This window comes from Melanotaenia boesemani, chromosome 15 (genome assembly GCF_017639745.1).
Source record: "Melanotaenia boesemani isolate fMelBoe1 chromosome 15, fMelBoe1.pri, whole genome shotgun sequence".
NCBI classification, from domain to species: Eukaryota; Metazoa; Chordata; class Actinopteri; order Atheriniformes; family Melanotaeniidae; genus Melanotaenia; species Melanotaenia boesemani.
Genome location: NC_055696.1, coordinates 28,256,670 through 28,274,854, shown reverse-complemented (window position 1 = coordinate 28,274,854; position 18,185 = coordinate 28,256,670). Strand labels below are relative to the sequence as shown.

The 18,185-nt window shown below is 39.5% G+C and overlaps 1 protein-coding gene across 3 annotated transcripts; it reads left to right on the top strand.

The window, feature by feature from the left end:
• Nucleotides 1-167: 167 nt before the first annotated feature.
• On the top strand, nucleotides 168-17,244 carry rbm41 (RNA binding motif protein 41). Of its 3 annotated transcripts, none has more exons than XM_042007902.1 (7): nucleotides 168-247; nucleotides 10,365-10,481; nucleotides 11,232-11,433; nucleotides 11,508-11,712; nucleotides 12,952-13,439; nucleotides 14,883-15,030; nucleotides 16,990-17,244. In XM_042007902.1, the coding sequence occupies exons 1-7, from the start codon at nucleotides 183-185 to the stop codon at nucleotides 17,127-17,129; spliced, it is 1,365 nt and encodes a 454-aa protein (XP_041863836.1). In that variant the 5' UTR covers nucleotides 168-182; the 3' UTR covers nucleotides 17,130-17,244. The 3 variants fall into 3 exon arrangements, with proteins under 3 accessions (XP_041863836.1, XP_041863838.1, XP_041863837.1); XM_042007903.1 differs by lacking the exon at nucleotides 168-247 and adding an exon at nucleotides 782-808; XM_042007904.1 differs by lacking the exon at nucleotides 16,990-17,244 and having other exon boundaries at nucleotides 12,952-13,487; nucleotides 14,883-14,966.
• The last annotated feature ends 941 nt before the right edge of the window (nucleotides 17,245-18,185 follow it).

The following is an 18,185-nucleotide window of genomic DNA, read 5'->3' as shown; positions in this document are numbered from 1 at the left end:
GCTGCGCAGCCCTGCAGAGGAGCGGAGCCGAGCAGCCGGGGACCCGACTCTGGCTTCAGGCGGGTGGGCAGGAGCTGGAGCAGAATAGCGGCTGTTAAATGCATGCAATCAGCTGCTCTCCCCTTTACACATTCATATCTACTAGTGGCACGCTGCAGCAGCTGAACGGCTTCTTAGCGACGATGAATACTAGCAACCATGTCACCTTACTGACGTCAGCCAGCAGGCTAATTGAGGACACTTCTAGGTGGGGAGGGTGTGTGCGTTTAGGCTATATACCCAGCAAAATCTTTGCAGCATTACCTTTTACAAATATGACATTGCAGAGCTCAGATAAATGACAAAAAGGTAGTCATCTCTATTGAAGGAGGCAGTTATAACCACACCTTGTGTAATAATGCAGGGTGTGTCTAATTTTGTGCTCTTTTTTTATGATGCAATTTTTCCAACACCTTAAAAAAAGGAAAAAACCAGTCTTGTTAGGACTAATGTAGATTTCCAAAAGTGGGGGAAATTATTGATAATAGCAAATTATTATTGCTATTGTTATTGTTGTTGTAATTATTATTATTATTATTATTATTATTATTACAATCAAAATAGCTAACTTTATACTAGTGTTTTCACTTTAGATAAGAAAAAATGTTAATTTACTTTTAGCCCAAAATTTCCCTAAGTTGTAATATTATCTTTAATTTTTATATTTGTTATTTTTACTATGTCAACCAATGATAGCTCAAAATGTTAATCACTACATTTCCCATGACCCCATACCGGAAGAAGAACTTCAAACAGGAAGCATGCGGAGGTAAACAACACTTTCTGTCGGAACGATAACGATTTCAAGGCAATCTATTAATTAAGTGCAGTTTAGTCTGTTTTAGCGTCGGGGTAACACTAAATATGTGTAAAAAATATTGTTTTAAAGTCGTTACGCTCTTTTTATGTCGGTCCATCGGTCTGCTTCAGAGACTGTTATGGAGATAGCTACAACTGTCTAAGCTAGCGTTAACTGTTGCAGAAGTGGATGGTACTGTGTTAACATAAGTTTTACTGTTATTTTACGTTATTTTGAACTGTTTCTATGGACAGAGCTTATATGACACCTATCATTTAATACATTTATTGGTCTTAGAAGAAATTAATATTTAATAGGAATTTGGAGCGTGTTGGGAAAAAAATGAGTCGTTAGCAAAAGTTCCTCCTCGTCTTTGGTCTTTCTGGACCTCTCCACGTGTGCTTGACTAAATTAGTTTCTTTGCCGACTGTAGCCAACATACATAGACTCTGTTTCCAAATATCTACATTATTATGGGTACGTCGATATATGTTCTCATACATTTTATTTGGTTTAATAGAGAACTCCAGGTAGCTTATCCTGGTTCCCGCAAACCTCTCTGACACCAGAGTTTTCAGCTCAGCAGTCCTAACCAGGGAAAATCCAGATATAATCTGGACTCTGGTGAACGTGTAAACGCTGTTTCGTTTTCACAGTATTAAAACACTGTAATTCGATAGGCTGCATGGCAATAGCCAAAGATCTTGAAACCTAGATTTCTGTAATTAGCATTTAAAAGACTGAAAATGCTTCTTGTCTGTGGTCCTAAGAAGACACTCAAGAGAAAGAAGTGTGTTACTGTTATGGAGGATGGTGGGGAAAACACCAGGCAACATATCTACAAAGCTCCAGTTTGACCTGGAGAAAAGTGTAGTCTTTGATTTCAGCTCATATCATCACTAAGTAGTCCTCCACAGCTTTTGTCCATGGAGTTCATAAGTCTGTTAGTTAATTAGGAATTGAAGCCCAAAAGGAAAAAATCAGAAGATTGTGTGTTTTTTATTGTGAAATGTTTAGTTTTATTTGATACTCCTACAGCTAGATTACAGGTGGAAAGCACACATCCCACAGCACAAAAGAATAAGAAAGGAACTATTAGCTGTTTTAGATTGACCGTGGCTAATATAAATCCCATTGGAAATCTCAAGCTGAAAATGCCCTTTTCCACAACATTTTCATGCTAATTTAAATTAGCTTAAACACAAACCAGTGAAAGAGATTTGTAAACTATCATAAGACAGCTCCAAGAAAAAAACTAGAAGTGGAGATTGTTGCCAAATGTTCTGCTGAATGTTCAAATCTTAATGAAGGTGCCGACAATTATGTCCAGAATACATTTTATGTTTTAGTTATTTATTTAACTTTATAGTATTGCTGTTGTTGAATAATCAGATATTAAATTTAAAGTTTCAAAATGTGCTTCTAATTCCAAAAGAGACTATATTTTTACATTTACAGCCAAAAAGATAGAAATGTTTTTTTTGTTTTTTTTATCAACAAACAGTTTTTGAAAATTAAATTCTAATCATTTTAGTATTTTGTCACATTTACTGAAAAATTGGGAAAAGTCCCAAAAAAAACAAAACAAAACAAAAAATTTTATCTAACAGACAAGTTCTGAATTATTTTCAGTATCATCACTAGCCATGTTTGATAATATAGGTGTGGGTGTCAGGATTAGGTATAAAAGAAATACCCTCCAAAAGTTTAGACTTTTCGAACAAGATAAGGTTGTTTCACAGTAACTCACCACTTTGATGCCAGAAGAAAAAATTAAAATCTTTATTTAAAATTCCGTTGCTATTTAATTGGTATTTCAACATTTTTAGTCCATGAAATTCAGAATGTTTCTATTTGGATTTTACCCTGATGCAACACACCTGATTCAAATCACTGGGTCATTAACAGGCTTGTGCAGAGGTGTGTTGTTAATAGGAGACATCTAAAACCTGCAGGACAGTAGCTCACAAGGACCGGAGTGGGAGACCCTTGCCCTGCAGCATCCAAGTACTGAGAAACTACAGCTTAAAACTTTTTCTAGGACATCGTATCGTTTTACTTCAGCATTTTGCCTTAACACTAGAAGTCCCAGGAATTTTGATATCTCCCTAAAGTCCCAGAGAAGGGTCGAAAGACCTTTAGTCCAAACTGACGACTCTGCTGGCAAAAATTAGCATCTCTTCATTTGTAAATGCAGCCATTACCTGAGGAATGCACCCATTGCATCCAGCCCCTCCTTGTTACCTTGAAACGTCTGGTAAATTCTGTGGCAGTGGGGGATGGTGGGCTGAGGGGGATAAATAGTAGCTAGCTTCACCTCGAACAAATAGAAGGAAGCAAAATGCAGAGGCGGCTTACAACTCAGCAGGCATTGGACCTGATCCTCAGCGATACAAACCCTTGTGACTCAGATGGAGAAGAGATACAAATTCAGCTGGATTCGGACTCTGACTCTGAGCAGTCTTCAGGTAAGATTTGAAACTATTATTGAACTTTTTGGTATGACAAATTTCTTTCTTTCTGCTTTGTCCTGTACTGTGAGTTGCAACACTGGAATTTCTCCATTTTGGTACAAATAAAGGATTTTTTTAATCTTATTTCCAAAACATCCTATTTTCGTCCTCTGAAATTGTGAAATTGTTTACCTTGCAGATGATGAGACTGCTCCACTGCCAGAAAAGAGGGCTCGGTTGGGAAGTGAGAGGACAGAGATGGCTAAAGATGGCACAGTGTGGCATGAAGAACAGCTGGGGACATGTCTCAATTTCACCCCAATAGAACCATACGGCACAGATGGAGAGCCAACTGCTAAGGCCAGAAGAAGTATCCGGACTCGTCTTCAAAGCTTCTTCTGTTTTATAACACTTGAAATGCTTCGTAGCATTCAAGAATGGACCATTCAGCATGCACGGCAAAAGGAGCAGGCAGATTGGTTCATGAACCTCCCAGAACTAATGGCATTTATTGCAATTATTATCTTGCGGGGGGTGAAGAAAGTTCCATCACTACGTGACAATTGGTCAGCAGAGCTGGGAAACCCACGAATCATTGCTACTATGGCCCGAAACCGCTTCCAAAACATCATGCAACACCTACGCTTTGATAACATGTTCACACGCAGTGAGCGAGTGGAGACAAATAAGTTTGCTGCAATTTCTAATCTGTGGGAATCTTTTGTCAATAACTGCATCAGATCTTATAACCCTGGTCGACACATCACTATTGATCAACAGCTTTTCCCGACAAAGACTCGCTGCAGTTTTCTGCAGTACATTGCAACAAAACCGGACAAATTTGGCATTAAGTTTTGGCTGGCTTGTGACTTGAAATCAAAGTACATTTGCAATATCCTGCCATATCTTGGCAAGGACCCCAGTCGTCCCAGTGGAGAGAGACTCTCTGAGAGTGTAGTGATGAGGCTGATGGAGCCGTTCATGGATAAGGGCAGAACTGTAACAACAGACAATTTTTTTACATCGCTGTCCCTTGCGCAACGACTGCTTAGCCGGAAAACCACCATCCTTGGCACAGTCAACAAGATTCACCGGGAAATTCCTCAGTCAACTAGACAGAAGGACCACACTAAATTCACCACTCGAGTGTTTTCCACCACTGGTGCAACACTCACAGTATATGCGCCGAAACGGAAAAAGACTGTCTATCTTCTCAGCAGCATGCACAATGTGGTTGAGACTGAGAATACCACCAAAAGGAAGCCAAACACTGTCACACAATACAACACCACAAAGTGTGGTGTGGATGTGATGGACCAGATGGTGCGGGAGTACAGCGTGCGTGCAGGAACACGGAGATGGCCAGTCGCCGTGTTCTACAACATGATCGACATGGCGGCACTGAACGCTCATGTTCTTCATAAGGAATGCACCGGAGTGCAGGAGAGAAGAGTGGACTTCCTGGTTGAGCTCGCGAAAGAGTTGGCCAACTCTCATGTGAGTCAGAAGAAGGCACATAAGGAGCAACTGCTTCAGCAGCAACCTCCCACACCTAGCCCTGGGAAAAGGGCAAAATGTCAGGTCAACCATCGATGCAAGAACAATTGCGCAACTGTAAGATGTGTTGACTGCTACAAATACACATGTGGCAAATGCAGGATGGAGATACCATGGAAGTGCCAAGCATGTTTGGACTTAGCACAGACGGACTGCTGAAAGAGCAGAAAAGCCATTCACACAAGGGCATGCCACTGTAGCCTTGTGTAAATATTTGTGAAATTGTTTCATTACTTGCATTATTTTAACTGTTTTGTTGTTTTTTTTATGACAAAAATAAAAAGCATTGGAAAAAATTCACAGTTGTTCTTTTATATCTTTGTCATGTTGACATTTATGCCCTCTTGACTTAGACACTAATGCTTCTGGACATTTTACTCACAGACCCTGCCTGTACCACCACAATCAAAAAATGTTCATTTTAAATATTCAAAATTGTTCATTGCTTGGGCTTTTTGGACATAAGGTACATGAACATTGGGTTAGAAAGTTTGAAAAATTGGTCAAAAATTTTGAAAAATTTGTATTTTTTCATTTGTATGAAAAGAGGAGAGCTGGACCTTTTAAAGTGATTTTTAAAAAAAATATGAATTCATCATTTTGTCATATCATTCTAAATTGTTTGCTTTTTTATTGAAGGCCCACAATGATTATCTTTTTTTTTTCTTCTAAAAGCACACAAATGTGTCGAGGAGGTATATATCATATATCATATCAAATATATTTTTAATTATTTGAAATATACCAGAATGCAGGAAAACCTTTCTGAATCTGTTTGAGGTCTACTCCAATCTCATACTCAGGGGACCAAGCAGTGTCTCAAGCCAAGCTTTGGGCAAAAGTTGACAGTCAGGTTTCAAGAGTCTACAGTGTCTCCCCTAAGTATGCGCCCTCCTGGGGTGTGCCAGTAATTGACTCGTCTACAAACAAAAGAAGCTGTTCACAGCTTAAGACAGGATTTTAGCTAAAATCCTACTGGTCAATCGACCCATCTCTGGGTTGTAAAGGTAGAAAGGTCAATTGACCCCTCTCTGGGACTTCTAGTGAGCACAGTGTCACAGGCTGGCCATTTTCATCATGCACCATGGCTGATTTATCTATGAAATGCAGGAGGGAATTATTGGAGGAAGAGAGGAAAAGAAAGAGAAAGTGACAGAGCAAAATATAAAACAAGAGTCAACTGACTTTTACTGGCTGGAGAGATCTCAGAGAAGAGACATGGATGCTGAATTAGCAGTTGTTAGGTGGATACACGCTGAGAAAATCAGCCAAAGTTCAGTAGTGCAGCTTTAAATGGTGCAGTACCGACGGTGGTGGGTGGTGCGCAGCTCCGTAACGCAGTCGGCCTGGGTTTTCAATCCCAGCCTGATGGTCTTTGCTGCATCCTGCAAGCTGAGTCAATGCTGTGTGGCAAAGTTGAGACACTGCAGAGTGTTTACTGGCCAGAGAATCATCGTGCCGTCATTTATAGCCGTAAACAACTCTATACTGCACAATAACACACTTCATTGTTACGTAAAGTCGTTTGAATGTCTGACATGATTTACAACAGTGATGTCAAACGTACAGACTGGTGGCCAAAACCGGCCCCCCAAATGATCCAATCTGGCCCACAGGGTGAATTTGGCAAATATGAAAATAATATAGAAGATATTAATTGTAACATTAAAAAAAAAAAAAAAACTATAACTATATAATTTTTCATTTGTCCATGTGAGGTTTAATTTTTTATGTTTAAAACATTTCCAAGGCAGGAGGATGGCATGTTCTATCTTTCACCTTAGTTTTCTGAGGTGAGTCAGTTCAGGCGGTCAGGTTCGCCACACATATATAGAAAAGTACACGTGTACATTAAAAGTATTTTTCTAAATATTGTAAAGTTTCTCTTATCGTAATGTGAAATAACTGTATTTTTTTTTATCCCAGATTACCGTCATTAAATTAGCATTTCTTGCTAATTAGTAAACCAATTAAACCGAGCAGGTGGTAAATTTAGCCGCTAAATCTGAGCCTTGAATAGCATGCTAGATATTATAGTAGGACATTGATATCAATAGGGATATAATAACCTCTATTCAAAACATTGGTACTCTGTAAAATGTAAATAAAAACAGAGTTCATTGATTTTCAAATCTCATCAACACATAGGCCTGTCGCGATAAGCAATAAGTCAATTAATTGAACGATAAGAAAATAAGAGCACGATAAGTTTGCCGGCCGCGATAATTTTTATTAGTCCCCCCCTTTACCATAGACTGTGTATGACAATAGGTTTCACTATGGAGTATTTCGACTAAACGCTCTGGTTTGTTGCGGAGTGATCTCTCTGGTGTCATACTTGACAGCAGCATGTTGCAGCACGAGCCGGTAAGCCGCATTTGTTTTGCAGGGCTGCCAACACGCAATGGCCGTGAGACTTGCGTATTTAAGTGGCTTCTCACGCTCTTGCGCTAAACCTCCGATTCTCATGCTGAAATATGTAAATAAGTCGAATGGAGAAATAATAGATGCAAGCACCTCCTCTTTTATCATTTCGCTGCTCCCCACATGTAAGCAGAACACACACATTCTAGCTTACGACGTCAGTACAAAGCCCCCACTTCCTGGTCTACCGTAATAACCCCTGTAATCCGCAGGCACATTACGCAAATAGAGTCAGCCTATATACTAGTGTATTTGACAAAATACACATTAAGAGCAATGCCGGCTAATCGAGAGGTTTGGGAGGATTCCCAGTGGGCCGCATTACTTTTGGGCCGGCGTGCCGGCGTATGTGAAAAGGCGCTTTTATTTATTTAGTTTATTGATCTTTGAAAATGTGTACTTGCATTATTATGGCATATGTCATTATATTAGTTGAGAATGGTCTCAAAATGACACATTAGCGCTTTGCGCAATATTATCGTTTATCCCGATAATTTCTGAGAAAATTTATCGTACAGCTAAATTTGTTATCGTGACAGGCCTATCAACACATATTTGTTCCAAGTAGAACAGACAACATATCAGATGTTAAAGAGACATTTTAATGGAAAATGTGAGCTTATTTTTGTACTCTTTACAAATCAGAACAACTGGAGGAACATTTGATAACTGATTAGGCTAACTGGTAACAGGTCAGTGACATGACTGGGAATTGAGATTTGCAAATCAATGCATTCTGTTTTTATTTACATTATATGACTTTTTGGGAATTGGGGTTATAATTAAAACTGGACATTTAGATACAAGCGCACAATAGTCCATACAATCATTTCCTAAAACTTGGAGCCAATGAACAGATGGCACCACTGAGCATGAAAGCTTGGAGCAACGAGTCCTTTTCTCAGTGCAGTTGGCTGGAAAGCCTCATCTGCAGCCTGCAAAAAAACATTACATTTTCACCATAAATGAAAGTTTTCTATGTTGAATGTCACATCATAAATGCAATATGCAGCAGTGATATATTGCTTGTTTTCCTAATATTGTGCAGCCCTGTTTGCTGCCTTATTCGTGGTGTCAGATTTAGAATATATACATATTTTCATGTGCAATAAAGTTTATTGAAGACACTGAAAATGATTTGTTTGAACTTTTGTCTGTTAGTTAAAAATTCCAAATCAAGATTTAACTTGAGTCAAAAGTTGCATCCCCATAATAAAAAGAGTATATCTATACAACCACATGGTCTATTTGAATTCTTCTGGAGTCATAGTAAAGGGAACACTTGTGAGGTTGTTAAGATTTGTGAAGGTGGCACAAAGCACAAATGAAAAAGGTTCCAGGCTCACCTAAAAGAAAACAAAGACTTTCAGGATGAATATGAATATCTCATTGGAATGATGCAGCTGTAACTCTAAACCTCTATCAAATTATCACATGTGAAGCTCTGCAAAAGAAAACTGGAAAAAAAAATTGAGAAGTTTTAGGGCAGATAGTTCAGAAAAGATCTCCAAATTGACCATCGTTGCACAGTTTCAAAATCCCATCAAATCGTTCATTCATTCAGTTATTTATTTACCAAAAAAGTTGACATCACTCAGTAGACGTCTCATGTTGCAACGTGTTGCTTTCAGACAACAAACTAATTTTTGGCCTGCCACATTTCCTAAATTTCCTAAATTTGAAGGATGCAATCCTTTGAAAAGCAGGGAAGACCACAATGAACCAGGAACAGTGCTTTAAGTTGTCTGGAAGCCATACTGACACCCTTTTTGATGGACTTTTTCAAGCGAAACAGCTGCTATTTTTCTCCACAAAAAGGGTATAAAAAGATAATTTCCTTTACTTTTCTGTCTGGAAAAAATATATATTCACACTTCAAAAGGAGTAATACTTTATTTAGTAGTTTAGTGTGTAAAGTTTTAAAAAATGAAGCTCAGACATAGCTGTTTTATTTTATAAATGGATAAACACAACCAAAATATTAACATATTTGGGACGATACACGGCTCTGAACGGGAGAAATGGCTCGCGGTCAGACATGGAAGAATTTGGGAAAAGTTTTGTTAGAAATATGATCAACCCAAGACCGCAAGGATCTGATGCAGCTACATATTTAGCTGTTATGTACTAAAAGCCAAAGGTTTTCTGCGTCAACCATAGATTGTATATAAAAGATGGACGGAGCCTCCGTGACGTCACGCGTAGGTTTCTGAAAAGCAAAGTGAAGCTCGTTGGGCGGTTCCCACCATCGCCATCTAGGTAGTGTCACGTGTGTCATTAGGCCAGGAAAATCCAAAAATGGGGAAAGAGGTGGAGCTGAGAGGGGGACTGTGAAGGTGGGGGTGGGTGATTGACAACCATCAAACTCCAAGCTGCCTGCAGCTAAGAGCTAACCGAGCTAGCCCAGAGCAACAGTAGCTAACCAGCTGACGGAGGTAGTCGGGCTAAAGCTAAGAAACGCTGTTAGCCGGCTAAGAACTACGGTTGTGCTGCACCTGTCAATCAAAAGGACACGCCCCAAATTATGCCGAATTTCAAGATTAAATAACATCCAAACAGATGAGTTAGAAAAAAATTTCACCCCCTCACAGTTGTCATGACCTATTAATCCTAAAATGGATTTTTGTACCAGGCTTTAAACATGTTTATTTCTGCTGTGAAGTTGGCCTTTTTAACATGGGAGTCTATGGGAATTTGCTCTGTTTTGGAGCCAAACCCTAGCGGATGAGTGGTGAACTGCAATTTTTTGCACTTCCAAGGTTGCCGCTTGCCATCAACCAATAGATGAACCAGTTTGGTTCTTCATTGTGTCTCGTCTTCTCCCTCAGTAATTCTTGCTGCAGCACCATCTTTGGAGAGAGTGAAACATGTCATTTAAAAGGTTCGATTTGTTTGAGAAGTGAAGCATGAAAGCAATCTCGGTCCAAAGAACTTAAGACATAAAAACACTCCAAACATTGTTTTCCTAACTGGAATCATAATGCAGTAGAGGCTTAAGAGTTAAGGTTAACAACAACACATTATAAGACTGTTGCAGGATGATTGTCCTACTGTTGCATGCACATGATCAGTGTCTGTGTTGAATTTGTCAGAGTGAGCCGGAGTGCCTGTGAAGAGGGCCCGCTGCTGGAGGAGCAGGAGACGGAGGGCCAGCGGCAGCTCCACAGCCTCCTGCTGCAGCAGCTCCACACAGACGTCGACATTGATCGGTCAGAAATCCCCTGTGAATATCTGCAGATCACTTTCCCATAAAATATGAGCTGTCAGCTGAAAGTAAAGGAAAACTTCAAATCTTTTACAGCTAAATCAATTAAATTGATGGAACAGCATTGATTTACCATCCACCCCAGTTAAATATGATATCATGTACAAGGGCTGCATTCTATGTTACAACACCATCTAGATTTTATTTTAGTCCTTACAGACCCCCACTGGGACTGGGACATACAGAAACACCTCAGGTTTTTAACAACACATTTAGCAAATAATTACCAATATTTCAGTCTCACAAACAGACTAACATGAACAGAAGACATTTTTAAAACCTTAAACCAGGACTGCAATCATTGCTTTTTCAGATCTTTCTTGTTACTTGTGAACACAGACTGCAGATTTGGTCTTGACTCTGCTCCTCTTCCTCCATCATTAAAATCCAGATTGACTGTAGAGCCGTACAGTTATAAATTATATACACTGAAACCTGTCTGTGAGATCCTGTGTTGCTCAGTTTGAAGAGGAAGTTGCTTCTGCAGCTTTATCCCCAGTGCAGCGCTGTGTGCAGGAGGTATATTACCTACAGATCCTCAGAGCAACCAGGGGAATTTGATTATAAACAGCCCCCAGGCCTGTGCAGTCAAACACAATCACGTTTTCAACATTCAGGCCACGAGAGTGAAACCTCAAATGTCTTTGAAACACTTTGGTGTTGATGCTAATTTGAAGTCAACTCTGTCATGCAGATGTGTGGCCAGGAGGCAGTGCTTCGCCCCGGCCGCTCTCTATCAGCCATTTGGGAAGCAGGCGGCGGGAGTTAGAAGCCTCTCCCAGTTCCAGGCTCTGCAAGACGGGGAGAACGAGCTAGCCACCCTGCGGGAGCTGGGCCTCACCGATGCTGAGATCCAGCTGTGGCAGAGCAGAGATGCACCGGAGGAAACGGAGAAGGTGAGAGGTGTTTGAATGTATAACCCTCTCTAACCTTCATCCTGTAAACTGATATCTAACCTCTCCTTTAACAGTCCCACGGTGTGTGTGCTGCTCCGGATGCAAAGCAGCAGCGTCTGCAGGTGATCAGAGACAAGATTGAAGCCAGGGCCGAGATCCTGTCCCGCCCACAGCGGTTCGCCGCCAGCCGCCCACTGTCGCGTCGGGAAATGGAGATCGAACAGGCGCTCTTTCAGGGGAACGACCGCCGGGGTTTCCTCACCGCACTTTACCATCGAGGTATGGACGTATGGAGAAGCTCAGCTTATTTTTTTCTGCCTCCTGTCTGAAATTATATACTTAAAATAAATTAAGTCTATCTTCACAGTTACAAGGGTTATATGTATAACGTTGGTCTCAAAAGAAAGCTGAGACATGATTTTACTTCCAACATGTCAGAATCAAGATACGTGTTACTGTGTCAGAGTAAATTCACCTGGAACACAGTGGAAACTGTAAATGGTTATCTCGTTCTAAAAGAAAACCACTTCATTTCAGTAAAAACCAGAGGATAGCAGCCAAATTCATCCAGGAATGAGTAAAGTAATATCTGATGAGGAGCTATACTACAGTAGAAGGTAAAAAAGTGTTGTAGGGCCACTAAAATAGCCTTAAATCCAGACTTTACACCAACAAAGAAAGGGGGATTCAGGAGAAAGAAAGAGAAGGGATTAGTATATATTGAACAGCTTTTTTAAAAATGAAAATACTAAATCTTTTGAACAATTAAAAAATATTCTAATTTTACTAAGGTTTTTATAAATTTCGACATTATCTGACCAAGCATAGGGAATGTGAATACATTCGTTAGAGACCAAATTGTTTGGAGGAATTGCTAATGACAAACTCAGGCACCAATAAGAAGTTAATTTCTAAAATGTACAAAACCATGCAGATGGAAGTAGATAACAATTGGGATATAAAAGATAAATGGGAGAAGGAGAGAGATATAGTGATCTTGGGAGAGAGCTGGGAGGAATCCTTTAAAGCTGCACATACACTGTTTAATGGTGAGAGTTTGAATGGAAATCTAAAATGCAATACTTTATTGTCCCAACTAGCACATGAAAATATAGTAAAATGTCTGACAAGTGCTGGAGAGGTTGTGGCCAGTCAGGAGACTGTACACATTAGCAGAAGCTCTAGTGGACTATGCTGTTCCCATGCTTTCTTACGTTACTTGAGGTTTGGACCGTGTTTTGTTTGGATGCCGATGCTTGGTAGAGTCTTTTAGCTGAGTTTCTCCCCATCATGTTACGATACTACATGTTAGCATTGCTGCTTCCTGGTTTCTGCAAAGATCTTCTGTACTGCATAGATGTCATGTTGCCTCCTGTACAGGGGGGTCTAGTCAAGAAAAGGTGAACTTGTACTGTGTTTAGCTGAGCAATGTAAAGAACATACAGAGAAGTAAAGCTGTGTCTGTAATACCTTCAGATAATTTGGGAGCAAATGTTGTTTGTGTCGTTTCCATCCCAGATGAAGAGAACCAGACGATCCAGCAGGGGGTGTCTTCCTCTGACCCGATGGACTCTCTCTACAGGGATGTTCTGAACAGTCAGAAACTTACATCACTCCACGACTCTGAAAGAAAACCAACTCGAGCATCACACCTGCCTCCACACCGAACTTTTTCTGACCAATCACAAACCTCAGAGAGAGAGAGCAACCAATCAAAATCTGACCATCACACAGAACCTAAACCTAAAAAACGTTGCTTATCAGCCCAGTCGCAGTCAAATTCAGACACTTCAGAACAACCACGTGCTGCTGCTCCAGTCCAGATAAATATAAGCCAGCCAATCGGCAGTCTGTGTGGGTCGGCTGTGAGGTCAAGCAGACCGCTGACTGTCAAAGGGGAGATTGCTACGATTACAGATGAAGAAATCCTGATGAATCGCGAATCTGAGGAGGGGATCAGGAGCATCCCGAGGTTCAGAAACTACCAGCCAGGCAAACCCTCCAAGGTCTGAGCAGCTTGTCTCTAGGATGGTCTTCTGAGATTACCTCCACAGGTTAACTTGAATGTTCACAACACTGAAAGTTAACGTTTTAAGCCATGTTATGATGTATTTAACAAAAACTAATCAAAACAGAGACTGTGTGAAAATGTAAGTTTACTTGCTGCTTCCATAGGAATTGAATGGAAGTAGCATTCAGGTGCTGTTGATCAAATGTAGCTGATTAACTGATCTTCATCAAGTAAAAACACCTCTTTAAAAGCAGGGGTTCTCAGCAGCACCAACACCTCAAACCAGCTGTCAGCACGGTGGGAGAGGAGTGATGATCTGGGCTTGTTCAGCAGCTCCATTACCTGGACACCTTGCAGTGACTGAGTGGACCATAAACTCCCAAAGTATTTTAGAGTCAAAACACAGCCGCAGATCTACAACAGAATGACTGAAAAATATATATTTTTACTTTGTTTTAAAACCTGATAATCATCATATTTATTTATTTATTTTGTCATACTGACATATAAATCTGACATAACTCCTTAGAACTCATGTACTGCATATGTTGGTGCTGTACTATATGTGTGTGTGTGTGTGTGTGTGTGTATATATATATATATATTGATTTTTTATATATATATATATATATATATATATATATATATATATATATATATATATATATATATATATATATATATATATACACATATAAACCAATCAATCAGACATCTGTATTCAACACAATTAAAATGCAGCAACTTTTCCCACTGATAATAAAATATATCATAAATATGAAAAGATAAATTAAAAGAACACAAATTTGACAGAATTAGAACAGCACATTGATATCCATGATGTAAAAACTTGGATTTAATAATAATTTTTGTGGAGCATGTGTCCATTTTCTTATTTAACCCCTTGATACCTGAATTTATTTACAATCGTATGTAAATGAAATAAACGCAATGAAAAGGCACTGCAATAAAATTAAAGGCAATTGTTAATTAAATAAATTAATAAAAAATAAATTGATGCGTAATTTCTAGTAAATAAAAAACTAAATCAAATTACTTGGATAAAAAGATAGAAAGGATTGAGAATGGAAAATAAAATAAAAAACAAGATTAAGTACATAACAGTTACCAAAATCGATTAAATAACAAATAAAATAAAAATAAAACAATACATAAATAATATTGAAATTAAATAAAAAAATGTAATAAATTAATTACACATCAGTAATACGAAATAAAATTAATTATTGGACAAATTAGATTCTTAATCAGAGCTTCAACCATCAAATAAACATCAGTGTGACAGTAATGGTACATCTGAGCCGACTGTTTGATTTCTGTGGAGCAAAAATGGGATTTTATGTCATTTTTTTCACTTGCTGCTGAAACAGTAAATATCTGTAGATGAATTAATTGGAGGATTTTTGTCTAATCCTAGGTTCTGTGTGTGAAGAACTTGAGTGCGCAGGCATCGGTGGCCCAGCTGGTGGCGCTGTTCTCCAGATTTGAGCAGAAGGGTGGGCCCCCGGTTCTTTACCGGCTGTTGACAGGAAGGATGAAGGGCCAGGCCTTCATCACCCTGTCAGGTGAGAACAGTTTCTGACATGCAGGACTTCATTTTAAAGCCCCTCAATGAATACATACAACATAAAACAATGAACAGCCGGAGAATAAGAGGAACTATGAGCTGACTGAATTATCGTAAACATGGTGGTCTCCCTGACCCCGCCCCCAGCTCCTGGGCCAGCAGAGAGTTCCAGCATAGCATCGGTTGTTCAGTGTCTGAGTCAGACCTTTGATGGTGGAAACAGAAAGAACTGCTTCTAGTTTAGGCTCTGGCTCCCAACCAGACTTGGAACTGGTTTGGTGGAGAAAATCCCACTGAGCACACCAATCAGCCTCAGGATTATTTTAAATCTTTATTTATACAGCATGTTTCATACATTGTGTAGTATGTACAAAACTAAAACCAAAACAAAAAAGGTTGTTACTGTATGTCAACAAGTTGTCCCAACCTGCCCTCCAACACGGTAAGGAAGTAAGATTCATTTAAATACAAGCCAGGCTACAAAAATGTTTTTAGTCTGGATTTTAAAACACCAAGACTCTCTGCTGTCCTCAGGTGTTCAGGAAAGCTGTTCCATAAATGTGGAGTGGACCATAGTGGCTAAAAGCCCTCTTACCAAAAATTTTTGTTCTTACTCCGGGCATTGTTAAAAAACCTCGACCTGAAGACCCAGAGGGTTCCACAAGGCACATCGTGTAAAAGACCAGGGGCCATATTTATCAAACCTTTTAGAATTACTTCTAAGAACACTGTTAAGAGCTGAAAGATGAAAGCTGCATGTAAAAGTTACTTAACACTGGTCTTATAGTGAAATGTAGGACTCAATCTTAAGTATCAGTCTCAGAGCAGAGTCACGACAGTACTAGGTAACAGAATTTTAGATGGCTTCACTTCCAAGTCCATTGAATTGACCAATTGCTGGATGGAACCATTTATCTAAGAATATCAAAATGTCTTAGTGAGACATCTCAGTGAATCAGTAAATGGATAATGGGGTAGCCCAGTCCCTCTCTCCGCTACACTTCTTGTACTTTTGTGTGCCCTGTGAGGAGAATAGAGCCTTCTATTAACCACGTTCTATAAACTTTGAACATTGTAAATTTTAAATTTAGGCAGTTTATAACAAGGCGCTTACCTGTTACAGTTCATTTGGGCTTGTGTCTGTTGCATCTGAAAAGGGGTGAGAACGTGTCCGCATACGTATCATGGCTGCCACGTGCTCCTGGTGTTCGTTTGGCATGTAGGCTGCTTGCGTTGATGCGAAGTAATGTGTCGAGTTGCAATATTGACTTGAGTGGTGAATAGTTTTGAAGACCCTCTGTTGGACCTTGTCCAAACCACCACCATCTTTCTGATTTTTTTCTCCCAGTTGCACAGTCACAACCACTCGCGGCTTAACAGTTGGCAACAAATTGGAAGTATTTTGGGGGTTGATGACCCAGAAATACAATGTGACCAGCAGATTGACCTTTCCACTATTTAAAAGTTCCAGTGCTGTGCTCCCCCTAGTGGTGACCTCCAGTATCGAGTGTTTTGCCAAGCCATGCTTCTGTCGTTTTGCAGCAAGTATATACACAAACGTAGTGGAATGTTGACGTGTGCGCTTGTGTTTACAGCACGTACATCCCAGCCCAAACGGTGCTATTTGACTCGTTACCACCTGCCTAAATATCTTACACACCAGTTACACCTCCCACATGGCAACACCACTCCCCCAAGAGGTCATCAAAAACTTCTTAAAGAAGACTTTAAAAAGCCACAGGTGTCCATCCAGTCTCCCAACTCCCCAGATACCAACCTGATGGGATCTGATGGTGTTTTATGAAGGAAACTCGGTCCACAAAGACCCCACCCACAACCCACAGAACCGAAGGGATCTGCTTGTTAACCTCCTGGTACCAGAACTTTCAGGAAATCAGAGATCTCTAAACTTTCCTTAATGAATTACAAATGAGATTTGTTTGTTTTCTTTTGGCAGACACTGAAACGGCCCAGAATGCCTTGCAGTTGGTCCATGGATACCGGTTGCTAGGGAAACCTTTGGTGGTTGAGTTTGGCCGTGAAAGACAGGAAGAGCACAAACAGAAAGAGCAGGAAGAAAAGGAGACGAGTAAATAAAACATTTCCTTCAGCTGTAAATAACCTTCTCAGGCAGACTGTTTATTATTTATTTTCTTCTGAATGTGAAGCTGCCACCATGAATGTTTCACGTTAATAAAAGTTTTGACCCAAATCCCTGTTGATGTGCCCAGAACTTGTTTTTTTTTTTTTTTACTAAAGTGCAGAAAAATGGAAGTCACAAACATGTTGACAGAAGAACAGCAAAAGATATTTAGATCAGGGGGGTATTCCAAAAAGCAGGTTTACTTGTTTAACTGTCTACTGTTTAGTCTAAGTTAACATAATCTTGGGTTTTCTGTTGCAAAATGGCTCATCTAGGTTAGTTAAGATGGAAATGTGTGCTGTGAACAAAGCCTGGCAATGAGTAGGTTTTGTTCAGACTGTGCCCAACATACTGTATCTCTAACAATCATTTTCATCATGGACATGCACACACTAGCTTAACCAACACGGGGCTGTGATAGCTACTTCATAGCCGGCATTTTGGACCTGACAACGCAGGTTAAGAAGCCAGAGGATTTTAATTAAACAGCAGTCTTGCGCACAGGCTGTAACACAGGATTTGTTAAACCTCTCAGGAATACTCGCAGCTCACCCCTGCAACAACATGAAGTTCAATTTTGAATTTATTTATTTATTTATTTTGAAGGGTGGCTCATTTTACGCAACCCTTCAAGTATAATAATGGATGACAAAACATTAGGATTTAAAGGGTCCATTTTTTAATGTGTGAGCTCAGGGGATAAGTAATATTTTACTTTATATTCATGTTTGTTTGACTTTTTATCAATGAAAATTGATCAATAAAATAATTACAACAAATCTGTTAACATCTTTTTTTAATTGTCTTATTTTAAATGGATATCTGCTTATAACTAAACATGTCTATATATTTTAGATACAGTGCAGCTTGTTTTAATTATCCTTAATTTCCATGAAAAGTTTCCAGTTTGGAATATTTCCTGAATTCTCCAGCCTGTTTTTACACACTGAAGCAGTTTTATTCATCATAATGAAGTTAATGCTGCATTCTTGTTCCCTGACATTTATCTT

Excerpts from the sequence above, each read along its gene's own strand:
- rbm41 (XM_042007902.1), top strand. The coding sequence starts at position 183 with ATGAATACTAGCAACCATGTCACCTTACTGACGTCAGCCAGCAGGCTA. Across the intron at positions 11,434-11,507 it reads CACCGGAGGAAACGGAGAAG|TCCCACGGTGTGTGTGCTGC; the intron begins GTGAGAGGTGTT and ends CTCCTTTAACAG. Across the intron at positions 13,440-14,882 it reads AGCCAGGCAAACCCTCCAAG|GTTCTGTGTGTGAAGAACTT; the intron begins GTCTGAGCAGCT and ends GTCTAATCCTAG.